Here is an 11,554-nt window from a genome sequence, read left to right as displayed (position 1 = left end):
GGATCTGACTTCCACTCCCTACTTGTTGATAAGGGGTGGCTGTGGGGGGGTTCTCTTGATATGTCCTTGCCTCGGCGGAGGCATGGTTGTAAGCTTGTGCCATCACCTCAGAGTAAGTCTTCCAAGTGTTGGCATTGATCATGTACTTGAAGAAACAATCACGTAGGCTTGAAATGGCCAGAATACTTATGGTTGTGGGGGGTTTCTCTTGAGGGCAGTCTTGTCATCTACCTCAACGCAGCGAGAATACTCATGGCTGAAGCGGCCAACATACATACGTAATGACTCATCTGGCTTTTGGTGAATAGTGTACAAGTCATCCGCAGAGTGCAAGCGATCGGTCTGGAAAATGTGTTAAGAAACAAACAGTTTCCTCAATTCCTCAAATAAGTCTACTGTCTCAGGTGGAAGACGACAATACCAGTTTAGAACTCTGCCAGAGAGAGTAGAGGGGAAGATAAGACATCGCTCTTCGTCGGTGTGCATTTGGTATGCCATGGTAGAGTCAAAGAGGTTAAGGTGTTCAATTGGGTATTTCTTTCCAGTATAGAGTTGCAAGCCAAGCTTCTGCTTTGTCTTTGCTTGGAAGGGGTGTCGAGGATCCTCATTGTAAGAGGGCCAGGCCTAGGTTGGTTCCAATAAGGTATCTCAACTTGTCGTTGGCCTTCAACTTGTTTACTTCCTTAAGGAGCTGTAGGACAAGAGGGTCTCGAGTGGAGTCATGTACCACTGGAGCTTTCTTTCGTAAATCTCCATCTCCTCTTGAAAGTAGGAAGGTTTGATCAAGAGCATGTGATTTTTCCCTGGACTCGCCATACTGACTTCTAAGGTATGTCTGTCGGAACATCTCTGAGTCCCCTATACCTTCGTGTTTCTCTAGGACTTGTTGCCCCTTCCTCAAATTGGTAGCTTGCTTGGGACATGGAAGGGGACCGAGTCTTTCAGAAACCATTGGGTCATTGATCTTCGAGCCTATATGGATGGGATTTTCTCGACATTGCTTTAGAAAGTCTCGACATTCACGAAAGACGGCTTTCGATCCTTCTACTCATTCTGTAAGGAGGTGCTTTCCTCCACTCCTCCTGCTTCGGGTCGAAGCAGCTGGGTTGAGAAAAGTCTCATGTTGGTCACCATTTCGATTAGTAGCTCGCTCTTCAACAAGAATACCCATTTCAAGGGCGAATGACCCTCCGTGTTGGGAGGCACCCAGTTGATGGTTGACTTCCACAAGGGTGATAAGCTCGTGTGCTTTAGTATATCTAGCCTCGTGGAGCATCTCGAAGACCTTCTCATACTGCTCTTGGAGGATCTCATTCTTCATCGTTATCTTATTGTTCTGAGCTTCCAGCTCATCAACTTTAGCCTAAAGAGAAAACTTCTTTTGTTCCTTCCTTCGTTGTTTCGCACCAGGTGCAAGAAGGGTGTCATTCTGTGTGTTGTGGCTTCCTTCGCTCCCTATGTTAGAAAGGGATACCTAGTCAAAAGAGAGTGTACGAATGGTGGAAAACAGCTTAACAAAGCTGAAGAGAGTGGGAATAAGTGTCGTTCCCACAGACGGCGCCAAATGTTGATGCACAAAATTAGTGAGGACGTTAGTACAACAGAAAATGTTAAGTTTGTGACCTTCGCTAAATTGCTCCGGTCACTAGTGTGGATAAGTATGTAAATGGATAGAGATAGGGAAGCAAACACAAGATATACATGGTTCACCTAGATTTGCTACGTCCACAGAGTAGAGGAGTTCTCATTAATTGTGAAGGGTTTACACAAGTACATAGGTTCAAGCTTTCCTTTAGTGAGTACTAGTGAATGATTTAGTACAAATGACATTCAGAAATATTGTGAGAACATGATCTCTATTTATAGAAGAGAGTTTCTAGTTTCATTTTGACATTGACACGTGTCGTGTTGTGATTGGCTTCTGATGTTGACACGTGTCACGCTATGATTGGCTTCTGATGTTAACACGTGTCGCGCTGTGATTGGCCTCCTAGTTTGAGGGAAACTCTTCTGGGTCTTTGACGGTATAACGTTGATTGATGCTCAGTAGTTTCGAGATTGGTCAAGTATGGTACAAACAAGTGGCATAGGCCACGGTTTAGGCTGCTTGCCAAAAATGAAGAAACTACTTGAGTTTGATTTCTCAGCTGCCATAGATAGAGCAATCAAGGATGAAGTTGGCAAGATCGAAGCTGCTGAAGATGAAATGTCGAATAAGCGAACTGTTAAGTGATCACTCATATATTTCATGCATTTATATCATCCATTTCTAAAGTCTTTGTGATGTTTTTGTGTTAAAATTGTGGCATTTTACCTTACATTGTGTTAAGGGTCTTGTATTTCATTAATTTCTTTGAGTTTGTTAAGGGTCTTGTATTTCATTAATTTCTAACCTTCAGTATTAATGTGTAACATTCTTTTTATAAGTTGGCCATGATTTCTTATTCCTTCTGCCAGTTTATTTTATGAGGTTGCATTTGCAGGTTTTCGATGAAAGCAAAAGGCAGAAAACGTGCATGTGAAAGCAAAAGAGCAGTGCAGCTGCCCTTGGGCAGCAGAAAAAGAACTTTTGTTATTCTCTTGCAGTGTGAGGCTCAGCAAAAAGAAAAGAAGGAATACAAAAACAAAACAAAAGAAAGAATAAAAGGAAGAGTGGAAGGAATAAGAAAAGGAAAAGAAGAATAATGGGATGGAAGAAGAAGCATAAAAGCAAAAGAAATAGGGGAGCACTCGGACTGCAGGAGAAAGATATAAAAAAAAGAAGAGAAAAGCTGCCTTGGCAGCGTGAGGGAGAGAAGAGAACTGACGTGAGGCGCAGAAAAGGAAGAGGACGGGGGCAGAAGCAGCAAAAGCAAGGTGCAGGGAACGTGAAAGGTGCGGAATAACAGCTGCTTGGCAGCGTGGAAGAAAATAAAGAAAAGGAAAGCTGCCTCTTGCAGCAAGGCAGCTCGCATGAATAAAAAGACTCGGACAAGAGAGAAGACGGAGAGAACAGAAACGAAAGAAAAAAAAACTGTTAGAGATAAAAAAAAATAAAAGAAGCAAAGGGAGAGACTGACGGGCAGAAGAGGAAGTGATAGAGCACAGAGAGCAGAGGTGCGAGGCAGGGCGCAGAGAGAAAGAAGCACGGCAGAGAGCAAAACTCCACTCTATTTTTCTTGGTTTTGTCTTCTCAAACTCATGCTTTACTTTTGGTTTAATTTGATAATTATGTGTAACTAATTTTTAGTAGATAGGGGCTGTTTTGAATCCCCGAATATGATTGTAAGTATGTTGTGATATTTTGTTTGAATGACTTTTATGAAAGGATGAAAATTGTTTCACTACTTATGTCATTGATAAATTCTTTATGTGTTTCTATGGATGCATACATAGTGAGCATATTTAGGATTTTAATGCTATGAATATATGTCTGCCTGCCCTTGTTGAATGAGGACCTACATATGTTCTAGAGTAGCACTTGTTAATTGTGGTTAACATGTGAACCGATTTCTAGGATAAGTAAGACAACGCCAGTACTTACGATGCCTTGTGATGACTCAAACTCTTTTTATTCTTAATGATTTCTACTTGTTAAATCTATGAACACACCATTCTAGATTGCATGCTAGGGACTAAGTTAAGTTGAAAACGCCATTCTCTTAACATACTACGTAAGAAAGAGTAATAGGTTGAGTTCTAACAGTGAGCCAACTTGAGCATCTTCATCCGGAAATAAAAGGGATTTGAATGAAACATAACATACTTACATGATTATTTGGTGGTGGATAACATGTCCCCTAACTCGTTTTCTTAACTTGTGAATTAAAATCTATTGGTATTATTTAAAATCTGTTTCTGTACTGTTTTTGTACGATTTAATTTAAATAGCAAATCAACTCCAAAAATCCCAAAAATTTGTGAGACTGTCGTACTGTGTGTCTAGTTTATGAGTATAAAATTTCGTTGCATTTGGATAAGTGTAAGTTAGTTTAATAATTATTGTTCGGTGGCTGGTCAGTGGAGACAGCCACCCTGTTTTTGTGACATTTTTAAGTATTTGGATAAAACAATCTTCTGCGGGAAAGACCCTTATTTTCATATGCTACAATTGACAAATCTTAGTGTTAATAAGGAAAATTAATAGGATTATTGTGTGCTACTTTGTGGTGCGTTATAAATTACTATCAAATTTTTGGCGCCGTGTCGCCGGGGATTGTTATTTCTGATTGCTTATATTTTATTTTTATTTTTATTTTTATTTATTTGTATTATTTTCTATTTCTTGTCTATTTAGTGTTTTTGGTTTTGGGTTTATTTCAGGTACTTTTTGTAGTATATGCAAACTCGAAGGTCCGAAAGCATTGATATAGCTCCCTACAATCCTGAGCCTGAACAAATACTTCGAAAGGTTCGAGGAGAAATCAAACAGAATCAAGCATTGGTGTCCGTACCATCATCATCGTCTCCACCACATTTTAGTTCAATAAAGGAGGAAAAACCACAAGGAGACATGGCTGACAACCGTACTCTGAGGGAGTTGGCAACGCCAAACACGGATCAACAACCATTGTGCATCACATATCCAAATGACGAAGGAGGATGTGAGCTCAAGTCCGGCATGATTCACTATTTGCCTAAGTTCCATGGGTTCTCAACAGAGGATGCCAACAAGCATCTTATGGAGTTTCATGTAGTATGCTCAGGAATGAGACCAGCAAATGTGAATGAGGAGCAAGTCAAGTTGAGAGCATTCCCATTTACATTAGAAGCTAAGGCAAAGGAGTGGCTTTACAATTTACCTCCGGGATCAATGAACACCTGGAACCAGGTGAAGCAAGCATTCTTGGAGCAATATTTTCCAGCCACCAAAGCTGCAAGCATAAGGAAAGACATATGTGCAATCCGACAACAACATGGAGAGCCCTTTGGAGATTACTATGAGCGATTCACACATTTGGTTGCATCTTGTCCTAATCATCAAATTTCAGAGCATCTTTTAATACAGTATTTTTATGAAGGATTATGTGGTACTGATCGTATAATGCTTGATGCAGCCAGTGGAGGAGCATTCATGGACAAGACACCAATAAATGCTAAGGCATTATTAAAGAACATTGCTGGCAACACACGACAATTTGGAGGGAGAGATGAGCTACCTTTTAAGAAAGTTAACGAGGTAAGTGCTAATTCTAGTATTGAATTACAATTAGCTAACTTGACTAATCTTGTGCAACAGGTTATTGTGGCTCCAAAACAAGTGTGTGGTGTATGTTCAATGATGGGACATGTCACGGACATGTGCCCTTCGTTGATGGATCAAGGTGGTCTTGAGCAAGCTAATGCATTAGGAGGATTTCAAGGGCAACAAAGGCAAAAGTATGATCCATATTCCAACAACTATAATGCAGGATGGCGCGATCATCCACACTTAAAATGGAACAATCAAGACAATGGACAATCTGTTCCTAACAATTATAACCGTCCACCTGGCTTCTTTCAAGCAAGACCACATGCACCATTTCAGCCTCAACAACAACAAGCTCCAAGTAAGTCTCTTGAGGATTTAATTGCTTCTTTAGCTAACTCTACTCAATCTCATCAACAGAAAACAGACAAAGCAATTGAAAACCTTGAGCGCCAAATGAGTCAGTTAGCAAGTTTGATGGGGCAACAACACCAACCAGGAAGGTTACCAAGCCAAACTGTGACCAATCCAAATGCGGAGCAGTTAAATGCTATGACTTTAAGGAGTGGAAAAGAAGTTTTTGAGCATCCAAGGATGCAACAAGGGGAGTTACAAACCAAAAATCTTGAGCAAGATGAAGCTTCAACAGAAATTGAAAAGTCTTCTAAAGCAGTTGAATTAAATAAAAAAATTCTAATACTGTAAGAAAAGAAATTCAAAATTCATTTAACTCATGTGTCCCTATTCCTTTCCCTCGCAGGTTTATGAAGTCAAAGAAAGAGCAAACTGATAAGGAAATCTTGGATACTTTCCGAAAAGTCCAAGTGAACTTACCTCTTTTAGATGCCATAAAACAAGTGCCCAAGTATGCAAAGTTCCTTAAAGAGCTTTGTACAAACAAGAGGAGATTCAATGATCAAGAAACTGTGGCATTAAGTGAGGAAGCATCAGCTGTTTTGCAAAGGAAGCTACCACCAAAGTTGAAGGATGCCGGTAGCTTTACCATTCCATGTGTAATTGGAGGGAAAGAGTTTGGGAGAGCATTGTGTGATTTGGGGGCATCCATCAATCTGATGCCATATTCAGTGTATGAATCATTGAACCTTGGAGAGTTGAAGGAAACAAAGGTAATAATCCAGTTGGCAGACCGTTCAAATAGATATCCGAAAGGCTTATTGGAGGATGTACTTGTGCAAGTGAATGAGCTTATTTTTCCTGCTGATTTTTTTGTTCTTGAGATGGAACATGACCCTATGCCTACTGCACTTCCTCTTATATTGGGAAGACCATTCCTTAGAACGGCACGTACAAAGATTGACGTCTATGATGGTACCTTGACCATGGAAATTGATGGAGAAATTGTCAAATTCAGAATCTTCGATGCTATGAGGTACCCTAATGATTTTGAATCTTGTTTCTCTATTGATGCGTTTGACTATTTTGTGCAGGATTGTTTTAATGAAAGTGTGGGACAAGGTAATTTAGAAAAGGTGTTAGTGCATAGCATTACACATGAAAAGCTTAATACTTTCGAGCACATTGATGAAGAATTAATTCAGACTATGGCAGATCTTGAGTCTCTTTCACCAATTCACGGTAAATCTTCTGCCTATTTTATTTCTCTTCCTATTTCTAACAAAAAAAATCTTCCTTCTGTGATTCAGGCACCAAAATTAGAGCTTAAATCGATTCCTGAATATTTGAAGTATGCATTTTTGGGAGAGGAAGAAACATTACCAGTCATCATATCATCACAACTCACAGCAGAGGAGATGGAGAAACTGATCCGGGTACTGAAGGATCATAAAACTGCGATAGCTTGGAGCATTACAGATATCAAAGGTATAAATCCAGCTACATGTATGCATAAGATTCTGTTGGAGGAAGGTGCAAAACCAACAAGGGAAGCTCAACGGCGTTTAAACCCTCTCATGATGGAGGTCGTCAAGAAAGAGGTTATCAAACTTCTTGATGTTGGCATCATATATCCTATTTCAGACAGCAAGTGGGTGAGCCCTGTTCACGTAGTTCCAAAGCGATCAGGAGTCACAGTTGTTAAGAATGAAGCTAATGAGCTAGTGCCTACACGTGTGCAAAATAGTTGGAGAGTTTGTACAGACTATCGGAAGATAAACAACACCACACGCAAGGATCATTTTCCAGTCCCATTCATTGATCAAATGTTAGAAAGGTTAGCTGGTCATTCTCATTATTGTTTTCTTGATGGCTATTCTGGATATAATCAAATTGCAGTTGCTCCAGAGGATCAAGAAAAGACGACTTTCACATGTCCATTTGGTACATTTGCATATCGAAGGATGCCGTTTGGACTTTGCAACGCACCTGCCACATTTCAAAGGTGTATGGTGAGTATCTTTTCTAATATGATTGAGAAAATAATTGAAGTGTTCATGGATGATTTTTCTGTTTATGGTGATTCTTTTGATACATGTCTACATAATCTGTCCCTAGTTTTAAAACGTTGCCAAGAAACTAATCTGGTCTTAAATTGGGGAAAATGTCATTTCATGGTTTCTCATGGATTAGTTCTAGGGCATATCATATCTGAAAAGGGAATTGAAGTGGATAAGTCTAAAGCAGAACTTGTTAGTTCTTTACCTCTCCCTACTACTGTCAGGGAGGTTCGTTCTTTTCTGGGACATGCAGGTTTTTACCGCAGGTTTATGAAGGACTTCTCAAAGATTTCTAGACCGTTGTGTCGTTTGCTTCAAAAGGATGTATCATTTGATATGAATAAAGAGTGTGTGGTAGCATTCAACAAGCTTAAGGAGTTGTTATCCACAGCTCCTGTGATCATGCCACCAGATTGGAGTTTACCTTTTGAGTTGATGTGCGATGCTTCAGACTATGCAGTCGGAGCAGTTCTAGGGCAACGTGTCAACAAAGTGCCTCATGTCATTTATTATGCATCCCGGACACTTAATGATGCCCAGTTGAATTATTCAACAACAGAGAAGGAGTTTTTAGCTGTTGTATTCGCTTTAGAAAAATTTCGATCTTATCTGATTGGGACTAAAATTATTGTGTTTTCTGACCATGCAGCATTAAAGTATCTACTCACAAAAAAGGATGCAAAACCTCGACTCATTCGATGGATACTTCTACTTCAAGAGTTTGACTTAGAGATCAAGGATAAAAAAGGGAGTGAGAATGTTGTAGCAGATCATCTTAGCCGACTTGTGCATTCAAACACAGAGGAAGATCTCATCCCTTTAAGTGAGAGTTTTCCGGATGAGCAATTGTTTTCATTAAAGATTACTGACCCTTGGTATGCAGATATTATCAATTACAAGGTCATCAAAAAGATTCCGGATGATTTTACACGTGCTCAGAAAGATAAGCTTGTCAAAACCGCCAAATACTACGAGTGGGATGATCCTTATTTGTGGAAATATTGCACTGATCAATTAATTAGAAGGTGTGTCCCCGAATCTGAGTTTAAATCTATTCTAACTTTTTGTCATTCTTATGCATGTGGTGGCCATTTTGGAGCAAAGAGGACAGCACTTAAGGTGTTAGAGAGTGGATTTTATTGGCCGAGTCTGTTTAGGGATGCGTATGAGTTTTGTGCAACATGTGATCGTTGTCAACGAACAGGTAACTTGGGCCCAAGAAATCAAATGCCACAAACCCCTATTTTGGTTGTTGAGATCTTTGATGTGTGGGGCATTGATTTCATGGGACCTTTTCCATCTTCAAATGGTTTTCTGTACATTTTATTGGCTGTGGATTATGTTTCTAAATGGGTGGAAGCAAAAGCCACCAAAACTAATGATTCAAAAGTTGTTTCAGATTTTATTAAGAGTAACATCTTTGCAAGATTTGGAATACCTAGAGCAATCATTAGCGATGGAGGGAGTCATTTTTGCAATCGAACATTTGAAGCGTTGCTTAGGAAGTACAATGTCACACATAAGGTGTCTACACCTTATCATCCGCAAACTAGCGGTCAAGCAGAAGTATCAAATCGTGAGGTGAAGCAAATTTTGGAGAAAACTGTGAGTCCTAGTAGGAAGGATTGGAGCATGCGCTTGAACGATGCATTGTGGGCTTATAGGACTGCCTATAAGACTCCTATTGGAATGTCCCCATTTCGGTTAATTTATGGGAAACCATGCCGTCTTCCAGTAGAGTTAGAGCACAAAGCTTATTGGGCGATCAAAGCCTACAACATGGACATGAGTGTTGCCGGGAAGCAAAGGAAGCTTCAATTAAATGAGTTAGACGAAATCCGGAATGATGCGTACGAGTCAAGTCGAATATACAAGGAGAAATCAAAGGCATTTCATGATAAGATGATCTTAAGGAAGAACTTTGTCATTGGACAGAAAGTTCTTCTATTTAATTCTCGCCTTCGATTATTTCCAGGTAAGCTTCGTTCTCGATGGATTGGTCCATTTGTTGTAACTAATATTTTTCCTCATGGTACAGTGGAAATCCGAAGTACGAAGACCGTAAACGTGTTCAAAGTGAATGGGCATAGACTCAAGCCATATTACGAGCCTTTTGCCGAGCATGATGTGGAGGTTGTACCTCTCCAAGAACCAGTTCCCTTTGGATGATTACTGGAGGCATCGTCCGGCTGCAAGACGTTAAAGAAAGCGCTTCTTGGGAGGCAACCCAAGCTTTTTATCTTTCATCTTTATTTTGAATAATTTTAAATGTTCTTGTTCTGTTTTTCTCTTGTTTTCTGGTTTGTGTGTTTAAGTCCTACTTTTGTTCCGTTATGCAGGTAATGATGTTGCAATCTCTACCACAACTTCTTGCAAAGTACTTGTACATTCATAAAAAAAAAAAAAAGGAACATTAAGCAGATAAATACAAGAGGGAGTCTTCACATAGGCTGCTTAGGAGGAACTTCAGTAGTCGGTGGAGCTTCAGCAGTCGACGGGGCCACAGAAGGAGGAGGCATCAGAGGTTGATCATTTGGAGCTTCACTACGAGGTATAGCCCCAGAAGACGAAGGCAGATGCGGTTGGAACAAGCCCACAAACCTCCGGTGATCAAGTAAAATCTGACCATCATTTTCCTGCAGCTGGTCAATTTTCCTCTTCATGTTTGTGGCATAATTGTGTGCAAGCTTGTGCAATTGTTTATTTTCATGCTTGAGTCCTCTAACCTCATCTTTGAGACTCTGTATTTCAGCCACCAACGATTCAACGTGACGGGTTCGAGCAAATAGGCGTTGGGCCATGTTGGACACAGAACCCGCACACTGCACGCTAAGAGCCAGAGACTCCTTAACCGCCAATTCATCAGACCGTCTAGCGAGCAGTCTGTTATCTCTGGGGGTGACAAGGTTCCGGGCCACCACCGCGGCGGTCATGTCATTTTTCATCATCGAATCCCCCACGGTAAGGGGACCGGTAGGGGATATGAAAGATGGGCGCCATATGTTGTCTGGTGAAGGCGGAGCTGCCTCTTCACCAATGTTCAAGTCAAAACGACGATCGGAAGGGCCAGACATTTTTCAGAGGTGGTGAAGAAAGAAGAGAGTCGGGCTGATTAAGATTTTGGAAGTGCAAGGAGGGAGTGTTTACAGGAGGGAGCTCAAGTGTGTTGTGGAACAAAATTAACGCCTCTATAAAAAGAAGAAATCAAAGAGGCGCTCCTCAGAGAGGCGTCCTCTCGCAAATCGAAGAGTCGGGGCTCATTTCTCAAAAGCCGGATTCTTTTCTCAAAAGAGGCGTTTCATTTCTCAAAAAATGGGCTTGCTCAGAAACCACGAGCCGAACCCCGGATTTCAAAAGATCAAATTGTCCAGACGTGTTGTCACTCGTCACATGCAACTGGCAGCTTTGCGGAAATTACGGGCTGCTTTGTCAGAAAGCGCGTAATTTGTACTATTCATCCATCCACCGGCTGCCGACAATGAGTGAGGGAATAGTTCCGGTTGTGAAGAAAAGTCCTATAAGTATCTACCTTCGCCTTCCACAGCAAAGGCACACCCTCTCAGCACTTCTTCATCTCCGAGAATGCATTCCCAAAGAACCCTCTCGAGTCACTCTGTATTCCTCATTCCCTGGGATACCCCTGCAAACAACCCATCCAGAGCAAAAGTATTTCATATCATAAAGGTTGAAAGCAAGAGTATCTCATATCATGCATTCTCCATGTCCTTTTCCTTGTCTTTGTTCTAACCTGCAGGACATGGAGAAATTGCTCTCGAGTACTCGTCTTCCACTGCTGATGTACTTCCAAAGAAGCTGCCACATCTACCTGAAGAACAGATAAGGCAAGCGAAAATGATACCAGCAGCATGTGGAGACAATGTGCCGAAGAAACAAGCAGAGAAGAATGCAGCTTGCACAATCATCCCAGCAGAAGGAGTCTGAGATGAAGAACTAGAGAAGCTGCCACATCTGC

At 40.9% G+C, this 11,554-nt stretch overlaps 1 protein-coding gene across 1 annotated transcript; it reads left to right on the top strand.

Annotated features, from left to right (window-relative positions):
• The first annotated feature begins 4,318 nt into the window (after positions 1–4,318).
• Positions 4,319–9,750, top strand: LOC126600335 (uncharacterized). Its single transcript, XM_050266920.1, has 7 exons — positions 4,319–5,158; positions 5,219–5,826; positions 5,928–6,557; positions 6,616–6,643; positions 6,832–7,255; positions 7,835–9,556; positions 9,620–9,750. Exons 1-7 carry the CDS (start codon positions 4,319–4,321, stop codon positions 9,748–9,750), a joined length of 4,383 nt encoding a protein of 1,460 aa, XP_050122877.1.
• The last annotated feature ends 1,804 nt before the right edge of the window (positions 9,751–11,554 follow it).

This window comes from Malus sylvestris, chromosome 14, assembly GCF_916048215.2.
Source record: "Malus sylvestris chromosome 14, drMalSylv7.2, whole genome shotgun sequence".
NCBI classification, from domain to species: Eukaryota; Viridiplantae; Streptophyta; class Magnoliopsida; order Rosales; family Rosaceae; genus Malus; species Malus sylvestris.
The sequence above is the reverse complement of the archived record's forward strand: the minus strand, read 5'-3'. Positions and strand labels throughout refer to the sequence as shown.

Excerpts from the sequence above, each read along its gene's own strand:
- LOC126600335 (XM_050266920.1), top strand. The coding sequence starts at position 4,319 with ATGCAAACTCGAAGGTCCGAAAGCATTGATATAGCTCCCTACAATCCT. Across the intron at positions 5,159-5,218 it reads CTTTTAAGAAAGTTAACGAG|GTTATTGTGGCTCCAAAACA; the intron begins GTAAGTGCTAAT and ends CTTGTGCAACAG. Across the intron at positions 7,256-7,834 it reads TAATGAGCTAGTGCCTACAC|GTTTTTACCGCAGGTTTATG; the intron begins GTGTGCAAAATA and ends TGGGACATGCAG.